General features: G+C 36.2%; 1 protein-coding gene across 1 annotated transcript in view; it reads left to right on the top strand.

Annotated features, from left to right (window-relative positions):
* slc4a4a (solute carrier family 4 member 4a) overlaps positions 1–20,858 on the top strand; it is a 53,315-nt gene extending 32,457 nt beyond the window's left edge. The window contains exons 9-26 of the mRNA XM_042724603.1: positions 3,763–3,920; positions 4,055–4,142; positions 4,515–4,669; positions 6,895–7,008; positions 7,646–7,820; positions 8,580–8,713; positions 9,169–9,440; positions 12,260–12,330; positions 13,242–13,427; positions 13,625–13,738; positions 14,770–14,931; positions 15,858–16,036; positions 16,601–16,673; positions 16,766–16,837; positions 17,092–17,265; positions 17,663–17,827; positions 19,860–19,939; positions 20,245–20,858. Coding sequence (XP_042580537.1) covers positions 3,763–3,920; positions 4,055–4,142; positions 4,515–4,669; positions 6,895–7,008; positions 7,646–7,820; positions 8,580–8,713; positions 9,169–9,440; positions 12,260–12,330; positions 13,242–13,427; positions 13,625–13,738; positions 14,770–14,931; positions 15,858–16,036; positions 16,601–16,673; positions 16,766–16,837; positions 17,092–17,265; positions 17,663–17,827; positions 19,860–19,939; positions 20,245–20,350 — 2,478 coding nt within the window. The 3' untranslated portion in view covers positions 20,351–20,858. The remainder of the gene's footprint in view (positions 1–3,762; positions 3,921–4,054; positions 4,143–4,514; positions 4,670–6,894; positions 7,009–7,645; positions 7,821–8,579; positions 8,714–9,168; positions 9,441–12,259; positions 12,331–13,241; positions 13,428–13,624; positions 13,739–14,769; positions 14,932–15,857; positions 16,037–16,600; positions 16,674–16,765; positions 16,838–17,091; positions 17,266–17,662; positions 17,828–19,859; positions 19,940–20,244) is intronic.

The raw sequence follows: 20,858 nt of genomic DNA, 5'->3' as shown, positions 1-20,858 counted from the left end.
TTTCAAGATTGTTCATGTGTTTGTGTGTTTTTGGGGCCAGGAAGATTTTTTTATTTTTTTTACTTTTATGCAGCAAGGGTGCATTAAATTGATTAAAAGTGGCAGTAAAGACTTTTATAACGTTCAATTATAAATAAATGTTATTTTGTACTTTCTATTCTTTTTCTATTTGTCAAAGAATCCTTAAAAATAGTATGGTTTTGACAGAAATAATAAACAGTAAACTATAATATTAGATTGTTTTCAGTGGTGATAATAGTATTAAATGTTTATTAAACACCAAATCAGCATATTTGAGTGATTTCTGAAGGATCATGTAACGCTAAAGCCTGGAGTAATGATGCTGAAATTTAAGCTTTGCTATCACAGGAATAAATTACATTTTAACATATATTAAAATGTAAAATATTTATTAAAATTGTATCACTATATTACAGTATTCCTATTTTTACTATAATTAAACAAATGCAGCTTTGTTGAGTTTGAGACCTCTTTCAAAAACATTAAAAAACTTTCCAACCCCAAACTCTGGAATACAATATAACGTGTTATTAATAACCAAATATTAAAAACATGTATACAAGTAAAAATATAAAAGCATCTGTAATTGACTGTAATTTGGATTGCCAAAAATCTGTGCACATCACAGTCAATGTCACTATGACAAAACTGATGAAGCCTAATTTTTCCTAATGATAAAATAGGGCAATGCGGTTAGATGAACAGAAGCAGTGGTGCGTCTTAACACAAGGATAGGGCTAGTGTGAAATACAGACTTCCATTCCTAATGGGAAGTTCTTGGTCTTTCATTGAGGGTGTTTCATTGGGTCGTTAGGGTGGTGTTAATTTGGTTGGTGTCAATTTGTGTTAAATCATTTAAATTAAGTTAATTTAGTATTTATTTTAGGGTCTTTCCTTTTTACGTGGGAATGCATCCCTTCTCGCTGAATACAGCATTAAGTGAAATAGCTGGCAAATGTTTGACAGTGTTCTTGTGCGTGTGGTGCATACTGAATAAACCAGTGTGGATGTGATTGCTGGAAGGCCTCAGCTGTTGACAGACTCAGAGGAGATGCCCCTTGCCCTTTTGGCAGAGTGGGGGATTGAGAGGCTGCTTGTGTGAGGTGGCCCAGAGACATGGACAGATTGTAATTGTAAGCACAGATTGAGGGATGGCCTCATGGCTTGTCACGCTTTTTTTTGTTTTTTTGATGATGTCATTCCTGCTTTCTGAGATTAGACTTTCACAGAATCTGGAAATGAATGGTAACCTAAGCAACATGAATAAGTACTAAGTGATTTGGTATGGTGGTTTAGACCATTTAATAATTTTCCCGTGTAAAGAATAGTTCTTTATGTAATAAATCGCTGTTGTGAATTTAGCTTAATAACTTCCTCCATGAATTGAACTTAATATCCATTTCATGATTCTTAGGATGAAGTCCTGATGCTTCTTTCTGTAGTGTAGGACAAGAATACCCTGACTTTTTCTTCTGAAATAGCTCCCACTTAAGGCAGTACCATAAATTTAAGCCTTGACAAAAATTATTTTATTGGGAACAGTATGAAGTATGAAGAAAACAGCAACGTTCTCAATTGTAAAGCATTTATTTAAAGATATTTACTGAGATTTCAGGTGACAGTGCTCGATTCACATTAGCTGCAACAGTAAAGTCATCTGTTCCATGGCTTGACTACACAAAATGCAGGCTATCAGACCCTGTTGATGGACTGCTGTAATAAATCATTGCTTGCTCCAGCGGTGCAAGTAATCCAGTATCAGAGATGATGCTAAGCCTTTGCACATCACATACTATCTGCTAGAGAGCTGGACAGCTAGAGATGTGATATTTGATGTTATTGCAAGTTGCTTGAAGTGTGTAATATATGAATAGGTCAGAAGTTGCCTGTAATAAAATTGGAACACATACTGTAGATTGTAAAAAATGCTTTGTATGATGTTGTATTTAGTATATTGTGCTGCTGAAATGAATTAACTGATGGAACATAACCGTCTGATGACCCTTTTTTGACTCCTAGATAATGAAGAGGTAAACAATCATACAAGTCTGAGAAAAACACTATGGGTTGTTTAAGGTGTGTCCTTCTAATACCTTAATCATCCGTTTACGCTCCTCTAGTAATGCTGTCTACAATCTGGCCTCCAGTTAACATCAACCCCCATCTATAGCCGCCACTTCTTCACTTGCTTTAGTTTCATTCAGTCGTGATCTTTTTTGTCACGCTATGGTATCATTTCTTTCTAAATTCCCAGCACGAGTTGAATTCAGTGTATATAAAGATTTTTTCCCGCAAAGTAGGGATGGTCATATTGGTCAAACAGGAGTCTTTAAAACCACTAAAAAGTATCATGAAATTAGATCATGTGTCTTTAACTCATTATTTTCAACAAAATATTTAAGCTATGCACTACCTCTTTACATCGGGGGATAGAGTCTATTTAATGATCAGAGATACAGTAGTTTTCTTTTTAATGCAACTAAATCATAAGAAAACAAGGGGATAAGCATAAAATAAGCATAACAGATTTCAAAACATCATGTACAAATAAAATAGTATATTTCTTAAACAGTGTCTACATATTTCATAAAAAAGGAGTCATCAAGGTTTTTTGAAAGTCGTAAAAACGTACTTTCACAACTTTGAATTGACAAAACAGATCAAGTTTATATAAGTAATCTTTTCTAAAGCAAGACACAAGGTCATCCCATTCATTACATTAATACACTTGTTAATGTGTCAGGATATGTGCTTATTTTATCTCACAACAGTAATTCAATGATAATCAGTAATAGGATGGTTTTGCAACAGTATAATGGAATAAAAGCAAGAGTTTCAAAACAAATGATCTATGATGCTAGTGCTGTTGATAAGTGAGAGGTCTGTCCCATCATGTGCTCAGGTGCTCCAGGTTAAACGTTTTCCATTGTGCTTGTGTTTAAAGTGTTCTTCCGTCAATGGTTAACTAAACTGCTTACTCTGACTGTTCAATAAGACTTTCGGGAGGGAATATTATTGTTTATGTATTGGTAGGTATACTGGGGAATTGGTTTATTAATGACTGGCATTGTAACCCCATCCTTGTTATCAGCAGAGCTGTCAGTTTTGATTTATGAGCTTTAGAATTAGAGTTCTGTCATGTGTGCTAGTCTTACTATTAAAGAATAGTAAATGTGTATGTTATTGCAAGTAATAAACCTAAAAGCACTTTATATATGCAATAAGCTTGAGTAGTTGTGACACTTCAGTATTTTATATATTCTTGGTTGTTTGTTTGGTGGTAAATTTTGGATTTTATTATTAATTTTTGTTTATTTGGGGAGGGTGTACTAATTATCTTTGGCTTGTAAATGTCACATTTGGCATGGCCTCAAAGTCTGAGCTGGCAGATGCCGCTGCCTTTGAAGTTTGCTTTCATTTTAACACTGTTAGGAACAACAGCCTGTTTAAATAAAATTAATTTAGCAGTTCTTTATACTGGTTACCACTGGTTCCTCTGAGTTAAGAGCAAAAGAACGCAGGAGTCACAGTGGGCCCTTGCTGAACCCTAGAATGAACAATCCCACATGCAGCCATCAGTCTTTGTAATTTCCATTAGCTGGACAGTTGCAGTTGTTGGATTCATCACATCTTCATGAAAGTGTTGGCACAGAATGCCAACCTGGCAGTATGTTTAATGAGGTCATGTGCTGGAGCTTGATTTGTGCTCTTTCATTAAAATCCCATCCTGCATGTGTCCAGCTGAAGAACAAGTTCATGAAGAAGCTGCCCAGAGATGCTGAAGCTTCCAATGTTCTCGTTGGAGAAGTGGACTTCCTGGACACTCCTTTTGTGGCCTTTGTGAGGCTGCAGCAGGCTGTCATGTTGGGGGCGCTGACTGAAGTGCCTGTGCCCACCAGGTATGACCTGCTTTTATCCCACAAAGGAAAATATAGCAGTGGTGGAGGGTGTTCAGTTCAAAACAGGCTTTTATTAAACCAATAGATAAGCTGTGCGTTTTACTTTAGGTAATATTTATTATTATCTTTCCTAGATTTCTCTTCATTCTTCTTGGACCCAAAGGCAAGGCCAAGTCATACCATGAAATTGGTAGAGCAATTGCTACTCTGATGTCCGATGAGGTACGTACAAACTAATCTTAGAATTTTTTTTGTCCTATTTTGGTTCATAATTTTTTGTTCACGTAACAGCAGAATTTTTTTTTTTAGCAATTTTAATACTTAAGTATGGCTGATATCACCATAATAGAAAAGGGGCTTGTCTTCAGTTATTAAATCCTAAAAGCAGTATTCAAGCCGCTGTATGATCAGGCCAATTCAGACCTGTCAATCCCAAACATTAAATGTTTGAACAAAGCGTATATGTTTTGATGCTGAGTTGCTGTGCCTGAAATGTTCTGTTAGAATTTTATATAGCAAAAAAAAAAAAAAAAAGGTTTGTACTTGGATTAGTCGTGTGTGGAGAGTTGGCCAGTAATCAAGTTCTCTTGTCAAGTCTTCCATGAAATTGCATACAAAGCCAAGGACAGAGAAGATCTCCTCGCTGGCATTGACGAGTTCTTGGATGAGGTCATTGTCCTCCCTCCTGGAGAATGGGACCCTGCCATTAGGATAGAGCCTCCAAAATCCCTGCCATCCTCAGATAAAAGGTAATTGATGTAGGGAGCCCATTACAGCTTGTCACGCTTTCTTTTGCTGAAGCCCCACCAATATCCCACATCAAAGTCTGTCAATGTTCCTGTTTTGAAATGACTCAAACAATTGTGAAATAGCATTTCAGAGGCTGTCCCTGAGGTAGTTTGGCAGTGTTTTTTAAGAGTTAAAGTAATTTCACTCTTTCATTGTTACAAATGACAAGCAGAAACTGGGTGTATGTCTTTTTTATATTAGTAGCCAAACCCTTAAAGCCATATACAGTGTGTTACATAATGTATTTCACACACGGTCAGGAATTAGTTTCAAAGGCCAGTTGGCCAGGCCATCCCTTCATTCATCCAGTGTAGTGTAGTGGAGCAGAGCAGCGGTTAATAAGATGAATTACATCACTTCTCTTTGGCTTCAGGTGAAGTGACAGCAGGCTGTCTCCTCATCCTGCCACCTCAATCTGTACCAGCCCGCATTACCCATAAAGCAAAGCTGTGTGCCCGCAGCAGTCAGTCAAGCCAGCATAACACACAGTGTACACAACAACACACTACGCACTGTAGACCTCATACATTCATTCTTGGGTTGTTGTATTTAAACAACAGACTGAAGTGGTTACAGTATCTATCTATCTATCTATCTATCTATCTATCTATCTATCTATCTATCTATCTATCTATCTATCTATCTATCTATCTATCTGTCTGTCTGTCTGTCTATCTGTCTGTCTGTCTGTCTGTCTGTCTTTCTGTCTGTCTGTCTGTCTGTCTGTCTGTCTCTATCATCCATTCATTTGTAAGAAAAAAAAAACTATTTACAGTTATAATAAGTCCTTTTCTCATTTTATTTGTCACTCAGTTCTTTTATTGTTTTTTCTATTGTTTTATCATTTTCACTTGTAAACCGGTAGAGATTTTGGACTATCATTTCTATGGTGGTTACTCATGTGACGTTGCTGTGCTATGTGGTCATGAAAACTTATCGTTGGCACATTTTTAAGCACTGCTGTTTAAAAACAAGTGATTTTTTTAAGCATTGCTGTTTATAAACAAGTGATTTTAAGCCACTGAAATGCAATCATCAGTGAAAGAGAACTCATTTCGCATTATGCATGCACTGTCTGAGAGATTGTTTCTGAGCACTGTCAATGCACATGAAGACGGTGCTCATAGAGCACAGGAGAATTGAACATATTTTTGAGTTATTTTTGCCACTTTATAGCCTTTGAACGGTTAAAAACACTTAAATGTATCAAAATGCCATTGTTTGCAATTATCATAAACAATAATTTAGGTCTTAAGTGAAAGCAAACGACTGAAAGAAAATATGTGTAACAGTATACTGGATCCAGGCAGCTCTTAAAGTGACAGCTAAATTACTTTTGTAAATTTAATAAGAAGAAATGTATGTTTAATTTACACAGTGAATAATATGCAGTGTTTTTATACATTTGATTACTTTATAAAATGTATGGAGCATTTCTTATTTATTTGTTCTATTGTAGTTTTTTTTATTTTGTTATTAGTTTCTTATTTAATCGTGTTTTTTTTTTTGTAATATTGACAATGGTAACAAGAATTCTGATTTTTTTTATGGTTTCAAAAATTTTGATATCACAAAGATTTATTTAAAGCAAAAATAACTATATTGTAATGTATATTGTTACCATAAAATAAAATTACTCATATTGTGATATAAGATTTTGGTCATATCACCCCACCCCTAATCATCTGTTTTTAAATCTTTTTTCCTATCTGTTTATCTGTGTGTCTGTCTATCTTATCTTTTTATCAGTTAACCGTTATCTATCTTTAAGTTTTTCTGTATCTCTGTCTGTCTTTTTATCTGGTATCTTATCATTTTATCTATTGTTTGATAATTTTATCAGATTATGTATAATCCTATAGTTCTCTCTATCATTCCTTGTTTTTTTTAAATGATTATCATCCCATGTGGAAGGTTCAGTGAGTAACATATTCTAGCTTTTTTTTATTTTGTATTGCATAAGACATTTGTGTTAGCTACCAGTGTATGAGCTTACATTTTTTATATAGGCTTTTCAGGCCAGGGACTTTAAAATGACTTATGAAGAGTCCACTGAGTGTGTCTTTTGTCATCTCTCTTTCTCTGTTCTCGCTTTCCTCCCATATAACATTTATTTTAGGGCATTAATAACATTAAAGTTTTTGTGTTCTGTGTTCAACAATTATGTGCTTGTTATGTTGTCCAGAAAGAACATGTATGCTGGAGGGGACAGCACACAGATGAATGGAGACACGCCTCACAGCGGTGGACATGGGGGCGGGGGGCACGCGGTGGGTGATGAGCTGAAGAGGACGGGGAAGTGAGTTAATGTTTGTATAAATTATTCTGGAGGAACAGATTATGCCAGACCTCTGAACACCATGGCTTAGTTCAGATAAAGGTCTGTTTGACTCTTTAAAATGACTAGAATTATCTTAATATTAGACAAACATTGAAGTCAGCATGTTCTCCATTTACGTAGTACATACTGTTATCATTAGATTTGATTTTTTACTTGACCTTTGGCAAAGAACTGCTGTGTACTGTTAGTATTTTGTGCTAAATAGATTTTTATCCTTTTTACTAATTAATAATAGCAATAAACATACTACTGTTTAAAATATTTAATATTTTCTAAAATAAATGTTAATAATAGTTAACAAAATTAACATGAATTTCAAGTTGTTTTATTATTTGGTATACAGCTCTTTTGCTTTTGATTAGTGGCCTAGAAATAGTATATAATAATATTCCTTGCTCAAAATCCTGCAATTTTTGTGATTGTTGCATGGTTTATGTTTCTTATTAGGTTTTAATTAAGATTTTTGGACCCCACTGTTCAGAGTGAAATATATTTTGTGAATAGAGCAAGGCAGATTAAGATAAGATGTAGAAATGTAATACAATTCAATGAAAATCACTGTGACAATTATAACATATCATGTTTTGTTTTTCAGGTTTTGTGGAGGCCTTGTTCTTGATGTCAAAAGAAAAGCTCCCTTTTTCTTCAGTGATTTCTATGATGCGCTACACATCCAGTCTTTGTCTGCCATTCTTTTCATCTACTTGGGAACAGTAACCAATGCCATCACGTTTGGAGGATTGCTGGGTGACGCCACAGAGAACATGCAGGTGAAGATACAGCTGCAAACCACGAGAAACTACATGAGTGTACAGATGTGACATGCTTTCTGTGCCTGAGCCTTTCTAAATAAGAATCAGTCCAACCTTGGCAGGGATTACAGAGTAATTAAGTCTCGGTCAATCTTAAACTTATACACATTGGGAGCTGCTTCTTCTCTGCCCTCCTTATGAAATGTTACCACAAGTTCAAAGGTCATGTCAATATGTTAAAGTCTCACAGTTTATATAATTAGCTGTCTTAAAGATGCATGCAAAGGTCTGCTGCACACGTCTTTGGCTGGTCAATGTTTCAGTTCAGAAAAGCTGGTCAGTTCAGTGATTTCATGTATTGATTTGGACAGGGCTAGTTAATAATGAAGGCTGGAGTCTTCGGTCTGGATATGGACATTATGAAAGGCCATGTGCAACACCTAATTCAATTTATGGGTAATAAAAATCAATTTATTGAATTCAGGTAGATGATACAGTGTGATTGATATTAATAATAAATCCACTGAAAGAATGAATTAGCCTTATGTACGTAAGTTATGTAAAGGAAAGTAGGTCATTTGCTTTGTAATTTTTACTGAGGTTATGTGAGAGAAAGCACAGATTCACATGAGATAAAATCACAAAGTACGTCTGTGAACAAGGAAAACTAGTCCTGTATGAACAGGGCTTTAAACAGACTTTCTGTCCACACAGTGTGAGCCTCAGTTGGGTTTTTCCCCTAACCCTTTGATTTTTCTTCATTGTGTGTTGTGTGAAGGTGTGCTGGAGAGCTTTCTGGGTACAGCGGTGTCTGGAGCAGTGTTCTGTCTCTTGGCTGGGCAACCTCTGATAATCCTCAGCAGTACGGGGCCAGTGCTGGTGTTTGAAAGGCTGCTCTTCAACTTCAGCAGGTGCTTCATCATCTCTGTTCAGAATGTGACATTACAAACTGACTACTGCATATGCTCACCATTTAGTGGCTATCTGAAACTAAGATTCTATTAAGCAGCACAACTGTTTTCAACATTGATAATAAGAAATGTTTGAACACCAAATCAGCATATCAGAAGGATTTCTGAAGGATCATGTGACAATGATGACTGCAGTAATTCAGCTTTGCCATCATAGGAATAAATGACATTTTAAATTATATTTTAATGGTTTTAAACAGTTATTTAAATGTTAATAATTTGTCAAAATATTACTGTTTTTACTTTCTTTTTGATCATATAAATAGAGCCTTGGTGAGCATAAGAGACTTTCAAACACAAAGAATAACTTACCACCCCCAAACCTTTAAACAGTAGTGTACTTTTCATTGCTGGAGGGAACTGAGTTCATTTTCTGTCCATACTATCCTCTGCAGGGAGCATGACTTTGACTACCTAGAGTTCCGTCTTTGGATCGGCCTGTGGTCGGCCTTCTTCTGTCTAGCCCTAGTGGCCACTGACGCCAGTTTCCTGGTGCAGTATTTCACCCGATTTACAGAGGAAGGCTTCTCCTCGCTCATCAGCTTCATCTTCATCTATGACTCCTTCAAGAAGATGCTGAAGTTGGCTCATTATTACCCCATCAACTCAGACTATAAAATCGATTATGTCACGCAGTATGACTGCATGTGTATGGCGCCCACTGTTGGTAAGACCTGGTACATCTTCTTTTCCTCTGAAGTTTTCTTGTTTTGGTGTTAAGATGCTTATTGATGCTTACTAAACCTTTATCTATTTGCAAGTTTGTCACCTTGCCTGAATTTTTACTTTAGTTTTAAATTACGAATTAATACCTTTCTAAGTCTCTGACTTGTCCGCACCAGATGCAAGACACGACGAGTGCTGACCAAACAGGAAAAAAAGAAAGATTACTGATGCATATGTAACATTATTTTGCTCAGTGAAGCAGATATGATGTAGCACAAAGTGACCCTTTTCCCCTTGCTTGGGATCCAAAATGTGCTACTTTGAGCTCAAGTGGAGTTACCATACTTTCATTCCTCTTCTTGACCACATGGGGTAGTTTGAAAGAAATTTGGCCTGATATAAATTGAAGATAAATTGAAGTAGCTTGATTGACACTGATACACAAACAGTGGAAGCACAATAGTGTGATAGGAATGGATGTTTAGGTCTTTTATAGAGTTGAAGCTTGTACAGCTATTGTTAAAAGGTGTCCAAGTCGACATCTGGCACATGGCTTATAAATATAACCAGCATAAATATTTAATTGTCCTATTTGTTGTACCATTTCTGGTCTTCAAATGATAGTTCAGACCCAGAGGATTGCTTTTGTCTTCATACCTAAAACTCAGTACATTGTACATAATGATTCAGTTCAGTTGTCATTTTTCCTGGATATAATTATAGTGATACCATAGCTATTCATTCCATTTACATCTTAATTTTCAGCAGGACACAGTAGTGCACCATATGGCTTGCAGCTACAATATCCAGACATGATAACAGGTGTCTGATATACAGTTCAAGTTAAGGCTCAAGTCTTTTGTCACAATCCACGTCAAGTCACTTTTGACAGTAGTTTTCTATACACTCATAGATTCGAGATAAAGTCTCGAAGACAGAGTATAAGTTAAGAATCAAACCAGCAGTTTCTGAGTATCATGTCTGAAAATTTCTCTAATGTGACCCCACCTTAAAAGAGTGGCCAAGCTAAAGTTTACGTTCCACTGACATTCATTCGTATGGGTGCGAATGCATTGCAAAGCTCAATTTCTGTCAGTTGAATTAAAAAGGAAGCTTTAAATATGCTGGATTATGGTGTTGCAGTAGAGTAAACTGAATATTTTTCTGCTATATGTTGAATTTCACCTGAATTTGTTTTTAAAAAAAAGATGCCACAGAGTGCGACATCATATTATGACAGCTGCAGTGTCCGGAGAAATTGTGTTTGCTCAAAATCTATCTACTGTGACTTCACTCAAGTTAATTTATCAGCGACTGAAGGGTGACTTGAGTTTCCATCCCAAACAGAAGACAGCAAGAACAGGAACTGATACATTCTGCAGTCATGTGCTTTGGTTTTTTCATGCAGGTTTTATATTGGTGTGAAAGAATGTGTTAGTCAATTATCACACTGCTAAACCACTTGGCCCGTTTGATATTAAGACCAATGAACAATTACAAAACTTTGTTTTTGAAGTTTTGAAGTAATAATTAAATCTCTTCTTTGTATCAGTATAATGTTTTGTGGCTGACTTAACAATTTTGACATTCACTTCATCTGTTTATTGTGCTAGTGGCATTGTGTGTGTGGTGTCCTCAGTAGGAATGAAGGAGCAATCTAGGGGGCGGATGTGGACATGATGTGGTTTGGGGTTAATCTCCTCTATGCGTGTGGTGAATTAAGACCGTTCAGAGAGGAGCTGGTGGGTGGGGCTGCTTATCCACTCATGCTGCTTTCCTCTAAACCGCTGTTTGCTCCTCTTCGCCCTCCCTCGACTTCTCTCCAATCCGATACTGCAGAGGGAAACAACAGCTGTGTGGAAATTAGTTCCAGTTAGGGGAACCCAGCAAAGAGTCTCTTTAAAGATTAATGCTGTGGAGAAGTGGTGAACACTTTACTGTGGTCATTGTGGACTGGTTGGCACGTATGTTGTGCTTGACTCGCCTGCAACCGTGATAAAATTTTTGCACTTGTGTGAGCATCTGCTTGTGAAATCTGTCATGTTTTTTGAGAGTTTAAAGGATTTAGGGGTAAAAAAAAATAGATATGTCATGTTAGTTGAGTGTTTTAAGGGTTTAGTTGTTGCAAAAATAATGTTTATTATTAATTATTAAATATATTGTTGTTTTTTTCCTGTGAGACCTTCGTTCATCTTTGCAAACACAAATTATGATATTTTTGATGAAATCTGTGAGCTTTCTTGACCCTTTATAGGCAGCAAGGGTCCTACCACTGTACTCTCCATAAAGGTCATTGTTTTATTTATTGTTTTTTTGCTATAAGTATTCTTGTACATCGTACAATTACAGTTGAACCACTAATATCACATGGACAATTTTAACAAAGTCCTTCCTATGTTTCTGAGCCTTGACCATGATAGGACCCTTGCTGTCTATGGAGGGTCAGAAAGCTCACGGTTTTCATCAAAAATATCTTATTTGTGTTCTGAAGATGAACAAAGGTCTTGCGGGTTTGGAATGACATGAGGGTGAGGAATTAATGACAGAATTTAAATTTTTGGGTGAACTAACCCTTTAAATAGTACAAATGTTACAGTTAAATATAACACAAAATGGGAAAATATGTCCCAAAAATGAGAAGTGAAAACCTTTCTATTTAGCATTTTCTTTTTTATTTTTATTTGCATTATTTATTTGTTTGACATAATAAAGTTCAAATTTTCCAGGTTTAAATAAGATTAGAGCCACATGTTTGAGCCCCACTGTATGTTTTTGGTTTTCTAAAGGCCACTTCAGACCTTTGACCTTTGTGTTTTTCAGCCAATTCTTCAGATGTGTACACTGATCCATTTGATTCAACTTTTATCTGGACTGTAAATTACAGCGATACAGTAAGTGTTTCAGAACATCACTAATATATGTGTACAGGCTGTAATACACTATGAGAAACATGCTCCTCATTTCTAGGAGAAACAGGACAAATTAAAATAAATATGTATGTCATAAAATCAGTTAAAAATATAAAACATATTTGATATCCTTTGACTGAATGGAATCATAGTCTGAAAAAGCTAATAAATCGAAGTCTATGCCCATTATACAATGCATGATTTTCTGTGAAATCTGTCAACTGCTCAGAATCTGTAGACTGACACTGACTTTAGGCAACTTTTATCAACTGCTCCAGACTAAAAAGGAAAAAAAATCTGGACAAAACTTGTGTAGTGTATTTCAGCCTTAAGACTTGTTAGATTTATTGAGGTCACCAAACAGAACTTACACAACACATTAGAGAAAACTTCCTTGTCCTGTTTATGTTCAGAAAATACATGGTGCTTTTAAATCCTTAAATTGTTGGCTGTTTTCATAAAATGTTTTCTCCAGACCTGCCTGACGTTTTGTCCTCTTCTGAGCTCCCAGCTGCGAATAATAGAGATCACTCAATGGTTTCATTCAGATGTGTAGTCCTCAGTTTGAGATCAATGAAACATAATGCCCAAATCCTTGCCAATATCTTTGTGACTGAATGAGCCATAGCTCATGTTTGGCACCTTTTGTGCAAAGTTGAACAGTAACAGAGTCATTGTAAAACTTCAGAGAGGTTTAAGACAACAAAGCACCTGCCTTCAAACAGAAACTGGAGAGTGTTCAATGTTCTGCTGCTGTCTTTGTTCAGAAGTGTCACTCAACTTTAAATGTATGTCTTGGGTTCAAGTTACTGTAGGTCTGTGTGCTAATAATGCAGATCACCACACCTGTAGATTTGATGTTCTGATCATATGTCTTTGTGTCAATTGTGTAGCGCTTGAATGCCAGCTGGTCCTCACTGTCAAAGAAGGAATGCTTGAAATACGGAGGGGAGTTAGTGGGTAAAGCCTGCGACTTTGTGCCTGACATTACCCTCATGTCCTTCATCCTTTTCTTTGGCACCTACACCTGCTCCATGTGTCTGAAGAAATTCAAGACAAGCCCATTCTTTCCTACTACTGTGAGTAGTCAATCTGTGACTGCATGTGTAGAGGCAATATTTAGCCAAAGCCTGTCTCTAATCCTTATACTATACTGTCAGTCCAGTCTCTGATCCTAATCAAAACTGCAGTTGTTGAGGGAATAATGACTAATGATGTGATGCTTATTACTTAGTCTCTAAAAGAAGCATCTTTTTCACCCATTTTTCCATCTTAGGTGAGGAAACTCATAAGTGACTTTGCCATTGTCCTGGCTATTTTGATCTTCTGTGGTGTCGACGCTCTGGTTGGGGTCGAAACGCCAAAGCTCATAGTGCCAAGCGAATTTAAGGTAAACTTTCTGTCCACATTGTCTGTCTGTTACTGTAAAGTGACGATCCTTCTGAGGTGCACTTCTAATATTTCTGCAGCACAGACCTACAGCACTGTTCAAAAGTTTTGGGTCTGTAACAATTTTTTTTTTTTTGGAAAGAGGTCTATTATGCTTCATGTATTTTATAATGTAGTTTATTTTTGTGTTAGCGAAGCTGAATGTTCAGCAGATGATCCTTCAGAAATCACTTTAATATGATGATTTGCTTTTCAAGAAACATTTATTATTATCATCAAAGTTGAAAACAGTTGTGCTGCTTAATGTTTTGTGGAAAAATTTTTGTTCAGGATTCTTTGATTAATAGTAAATTCAAAAGAACCTTATTTGAAATAATACTAAAATATATACATAAAATAACATTGTTGTAACATAAATATCACTTGATCAATTTAATGCAAAAAAAAAAAAAAAATCTAACAGACCCCAGACTTTTAAAAATATCCAAAAAGTTCTATAAAAATTATTATAATATCTTATAATTCTTTTTACTGCAGTTATCAAGAAAAAACAACTAGCATAATTTTCAGTATATGCTAATATAATAAAATTCATTTAGAATAAGTAAAAAAAGAAAAAAATATTTAAAATAAGTTTTGTTCACTGTATAAACAGAATAATGGGAAAAATAGCCAAATCAAGAGATGATCTGTTCTGTATTAGCTATTTATTTATTTGTATAAAATGTTTTTATATATGTTATTTATTTTTGTAAAGTGGTTTTGGAACTGTGAACACTGCATGGGTCGGTACATGGGGTGTTTCTACTCAGGTGGCCAGATGTTGTGATTTTTGGAAGTTGGTTTTGTTCAGGAAAAACAAGTATCAGAGGCACACTGGCTGGCATGCTCTGTTTGCTGCATCTTATGTACTGATACACAGTCAATGCCAGTCCACTCAGGACGCTACTGTTTGTTTCCTGTAAATATTTGCCAAGTGCCCTGACCGCAAACTTCTGTGATCCTCAAACTGCATTTCCCTCGTGTCCTCAGCCAACAAGCCCAAACCGTGGCTGGTTTGTGCCTCCGTTCGGAGGGAACCCCTGGTGGGTGTACCTGGCAGCAGCTCTGCCTGCCCTGCTGGTCACCATCCTGCTCTTCATGGATCAGCAGATCACCGCTGTCATTGTCAATCGTAAGGAGCACAGGCTGAAGGTAGGCCTGGCGTGAGTCTTCTGTGTGATTCTCTCCTGAGCCAGAAGGTTTAACACGCTCACTTTGAGCCACCCAGGACCACAGGAAGCACTTGCAGTGCCGTGGGCGACTGTATCGGGGTATTTATAGAAAGTCTTTTACGAATAGAGCTCTTTATTTTTTGTCTGGAGGATGTGAATTTAGAACTTTGGGTCAAAAATAGCATTATTTAAACAGATGGTCTGAAGCAAGCCAAAAGGGAAAAAAGCTGTACATCAATAATGCAGGAATTGATATTTGTTGGATTTTTAATATTAAATTGAAAACTAAAGGAAAAGCAGTTTGATTTTTTAATACAGTGTTCCCCAACCTTTTTTCTTCACAGTGGTTGGGAAACACTGTGTTAATATACTGAGTTTGTAAGATGACAGCTAGAAAGGTTTTGTTGATAATCATGAAATCTACAAACAGCTATATTATGTTGAAATCATTTTAAATTCAAACTCAGTGCTTCACCAAGCAGTTTCACCCCAACGTCACACTTTTGGTACAGATTCTTGGTGGAACAATGAGGAATTGTGAATCAGACAAAGGCAAAGCATTTATTCTTTTTTTGACCTGTAATGTGAGACTGGCCTCAAAACATTGTGTCCTCTCACTATAATGCCTCCCAATGGAAGAGCTCCTATTGTTATCTCTGTGAGAATTACACTGCCCTGGTGACATATTTTACTGTACTTTTGTGTGATGCAGAGTAGTTTTATTTGTTAGAATAAAGCACTTGTTGTGTTATTTTGTGTGATGGTTATTTGTTTTGTTTGTTTATATATATTTTACTGGGTGACCTATTCCTGTAAAATGTTACTAAGCACTGTTATGAGTGATAAAATGTTTTTGATTCTTCCAGTAGCATTTGGTAAACAACCTCTTTTCTCTGTCTTGATCAGAAAGGTGCAGGCTATCATCTGGATCTCTTCTGGGTAGCTGTGCTGTTAGCAGTATGCTCTTTTTTGGGTCTGCCCTGGTATGTGGCTGCTACAGTTATTTCCATCGCCCACATTGACAGCTTGAAAATGGAGACAGAGACATCCGCTCCTGGCGAACAGCCTAAATTTTTGGGTGTCAGGTACGTTGTAATGCATATAAAAGATGCTTTTTGGTGATTCCTATGTATTTGTACAGTGTCTTTGCCAGTAGAGCTTTTGAATCACTCGGTGATTACAGAGTTGGGCTCAGTGGGACGCCTGTTAAAAGGCTGCATGTTGGACTGAACTCCAGGGGGTTTATTGATGCAGCTGTAAGCTGAACAAACGTAAACAGGCCTAGTTCTGCTGAAAACACACTGTGCCCGTATTTAGGTTGTATTTTTAATGCTTCTCTGATTTGGTTAAGCAATCAAGTACGATTTAATTCTCCAAAATATTTCAGATATTAATGATAAGTGATATTATAATTAGAAATTATTAGTTGTAATTAAGGAGGTGGGGTCTAATGGTTAAAGATGCAAGATGGTGTCTGCAAGATTGCAGGTTCAAATCTATAAACTGTCAACTTTATGCCCCTGATCAAGTCACTCCAGGGGGAGTAACTTTGGATAAAAGCATCTGCCATTTGACTGCTTCTTGTAATTTAAACAATGATACAATAAAGTATTTTTATTTATTTATTTTTGTAATTGTCTACTCTTCAGGGAACAGAGAGTCACTGGTGTATTTGTCTTCATCCTTACTGGTCTGTCTGTCTTCATGTCTCCTATCCTCAAGGTAACAATACGGTACATCCAGTTGCGTCAAACACATTGCTGCATGTGTGTGATTTTCTTTTTCTGTTCTAATTTAATTATTGTTTCATGTAGCACTTTTTAATGTTTGTGGTGCTGTATGGAGTCTTCCTCTACATGGGAGTGGCTTCTCTCAACGGAGTTCAGGTGAGTTACCGACACTATTCTGTGCTATTAAAAACTGAATTGAAAAAAAGCCTTTTAAATGAAATTTCTGGGACGCAGAATTATATTTCAAATTGGAATTTAAGAAAATGGAATTAAATTCATATAGATATAATCAAATTTTGGTATTTACAAAAACATTACATTATTTTAATTATCACTATTTGAAATCATTTGACAGTAACTTGGCTGGAAAAAGTTTTTTTTTTTTCTTTATATTGCTCTTTGGTTCTCAGTTTATGGACCGACTCAAGCTGCTCCTCATGCCTGCAAAACACCAACCAGACCTGATCTACCTGCGGCATGTGCCACTGAGGAAGGTCCATCTATTCACTTTCGTCCAGATGCTTTGCCTGGCGCTCCTCTGGGTCCTCAAGTCCACTGTGGCTGCCATCGTCTTTCCTGTTATGGTTAGTCACCTCTTTCACCTGTTCTTAATTTAATACTGAACATTAATACTGGAAGCGGCTTTGACTGCAAAACTGACTGCTTCAAGGCTAAATATTACACAAGCCATCAAAATGTTGGAGTTGTGATGTTTTTGAAAGAAGTTTCTTTTGCTCACCAAGACTGCACAAGAGTTTTCTTTTAGAAGCATTCAAAAAATCTTGGTATAGAACTTGTGCCACGTATTGCATCCCATTAGAAAAGGGACAAAATGCATGTTGCATTAGAATGTTGGTAATGTATAGATGTTTGTCAGGCAGCAATAATATTAACAGATACTCAAGTTCCAATATGTTTGCAAAATGCATCTGTAGTATATGCACTAAATGAAAGAGCACCATTTGCTATTGTCATTGTCAGATCTTGGCTCTGGTTGCTGTGAGGAAAGCGTTGGACTATATCTTCTCCCAGCATGACCTCAGTTTCCTGGATGATGTCATACCTGAGAAGGATAAGAAGAAGAAGGAAGATGAGAAGAAAAAGAAAAAGAAGAAACAAGGGAGCATAGACAGTGACATGGAAGATGTGAGTGTGCTGAAAAAATGTCTTTATATTAATATTAAGAAGACTTTGGGCTTAGTTGCCCTTTAGTAAAATAATTTAACACCCGTGTGTGATACACATTATGTGCTGATGATTGATTCAAAGACTATTTCTTTCTTTCTTTCTTTTGTTGTGTTTATTCATTCATTTATTGATTAATTCTGTAATTTTTTTTTTTTTCTTGAAACATTAGCAATGACAAAGCAAAAAGACTAGAAAAAACAACCTCAGTCACACTCTGGAGAAACTCGGTAGTTGTGATTGTCAGACAGCTATGAATATTCTGTAAACTTTTTTGTTTAGTTTAATTCTATGAAAATTTGGGCAGCTGTGAAAGTGTAAGTGTGTAATTGTATGGTGTGTATGTTTGAGCTACTATGGTGTTTTTTGAGTTCTTTTTCTATGGGTATTTTTGATATTTTTTCAATGTGAATTTTGACTGTATTTAAATTGAAATGGACATGATGGAGCAGGAGCCTTTTTTAGGAGATAAGGCCTCTGACCGTGAGTAGGCCGGACCTGGGGCCTCACCTCATTTCAAACCTCTTGAATGATTCAGCATGAGCGTTTTGCTTTCTCTTTCTTTCATAATGCGGTGCATGCTACCACTTGCTCCTCTGTCACATAATGCCTGTGGAGCTGGTCAGTCCTCTGTGGTAACTGACAGCTTCATTACCTTTTCTCACCCTGTCGTAATCGTTTTGCTTTACTTTTGCAATTTTAGTTAACTGTTACTCTAAACTTAAAGGAATAGTTCATCCAAAAATTAAAGTTTCCTGAAATTGTACTCCTCCTCAGGCCATCCAAGATGTAGATGAGTTTGTTTCTTCATCGGAACAGATTTGGAGAAAATGTAGCATCACTTGCTCACTAGTGGATCCTCTAAAGTGAATGGGTGCCGTCAGAATGAGAGTTCAAACAACTGACAAAAACATCACAATAATTCACAAGTACTCCAGTCCATCATTTATAATTTTGTAAAGTGAATGGCTGCGCATTTTGTAAGAAACAAATAAATCTTTACGATATTTTAAATTTGGACCGTGACTTCTGGCCAAAATACGAGACCATATTCCATATGCTTAATCCAGTGAAAAATCCGTCCCTTGTTTGGACTGTTTTCATTTGTAAACAGTGCTTGATCTGTGCATATCTCTCTCCTGATTCAGATGAGTTGATATTTTTATTTATTTATTTAATTATTTTTATTTTTACTGGATAAAGCAATAGCATGGATAGAGGTCTCATGGCATATTCTATCCAAAAGCAATGGTTGAAGTTAAAAAAAAAAACTTCTTGATGGATTTATAATTATTATAATCATGTAGCTTTTCACTTCCCAAGACAGTATTTAATGGACTGGAATCATGTGGAGTACTTGTGGATTATTGTGATGTTTTTATCAGCTGTTTGGTCTCTCATTTTGACGGCACCCATTCACTGCAAAGAACCCATTGCTATATAAGTGATAATATAATATTTTTTTGATCAACTAAATTTTTCCTAATCTGTTTTGATGAAATAACACTCATCTACATTTGGCGTGAGGGGGAAGTACATTTTAAACTCATTCTCATTTTTGCATGGACTGTTCAACCATCTTTTGTGCTATGCTAACATGGATTCAGGGATGATAATTGAGATTGACAATAATACAGAAAATATAACTTTTTTCATCTTTTTTTAAATCATTTTGGTGTGTAACAAGCTGTAGCAAAGTCTCTGTTTTCTTTTCTACTAAATCTTTTAACATCTTAATTTCGTAGTTGTATAATGAAAATGCTAATTAAAAATAATCCCATGAAATCCCAGCTCATACTGGATATGAAATCATTGGAGCTGTTTAGTCTTCAGTGATTGTGTTTGGCTTTTTTGCATGTATCTGCTGTATAAAGCATGCTGGTGCTGTGGATCCTGTATGATGAAACTGCATGAAGGTGGTATATAGTGCTCGTGTTCAGCAGAACGTGAAGCCAAGCATGTGTTAATAATGGACCATGTGTCCCTCTTGTAGGAGAAAAGTCCCCTTCATTCCTTGACTGATATTCGTCGTGCTGAAAATCGGCACTACTTTCAGACCAGCCCGATGTCAAGGTACGCATCTCAAGCTGTTGTTAGTAATATGTATTTATAGTATGGATGGATTGCTACACAGTGAATTTAAATAATGGGATCAGTGTTCAGATTTTGCATACAGTACGTCAAAAAACGGTGCACATTACTATAATACAATAAGATCAGGATGCAGGAAGTGAAAGCCACTTTGATTTCTAACAACATCACAGTTTGTCAAATAATTCTTTGAACCACAAGATGGTTTCAAAGAAATTCTTGGTAGTTACTGGGAAATAAATTGAATGACTATTCGGAAGTGGACTGATTGATTCTGTCTTTTTCAGTTCAGAGAGACTGCCATTAAATGTGCCTCAGATTAAAATAGATATGGACCCAGATGACAACGATGGCTACTACTGGAAGAGTCGAGGGTCTGAGACGTCCATATAACTCCTCCAATCTGCTACATACTGTAGATTTTATTAGCAATTCCAATTTGCAGAAAGCCGTTTGCCAAGGGATCTTTTTATAAAGACTGTCCCCCGTCACGGATCCTTTCTGTGAAGACTAAAGAACGGCTTGAGGAATGCTTGTCTTCCACTCACTTAATCACTACAGTTTGCAAGTTATAATCCCTAAATATTATGCAATTCAGTTCATTGTTTGTCTTATGTGTTGAGCTGTAGAGAAATGCTGTAGCAGTCCACAACTACTCTCTCCATTATTCATCCCATACAATATAAATCTTTCTACCAAATTCACTTACAGTAACATGACACTATTTTCCTTTTCCTTTGTTTTTTTGCTGCTCTACCTCTGTTTTACATGGTAGGCATTATGTAAAAAGTTAACTTTTACATTTTTATTTGCACAGCATGAGATCTTAATGGTGATTTTTTTTTTATTGTACATCTTGAGCAAACTTTTCAACAAATGACTTCTGTTATGATGGGGGGGA

The sequence above is a fragment of the Cyprinus carpio genome, chromosome B5 (genome assembly GCF_018340385.1).
Source record: "Cyprinus carpio isolate SPL01 chromosome B5, ASM1834038v1, whole genome shotgun sequence".
NCBI classification, from domain to species: domain Eukaryota; kingdom Metazoa; phylum Chordata; class Actinopteri; order Cypriniformes; family Cyprinidae; genus Cyprinus; species Cyprinus carpio.
Note: the sequence above shows the minus strand (reverse complement) of the source record. Positions and strands in the feature narration are given on the sequence as shown.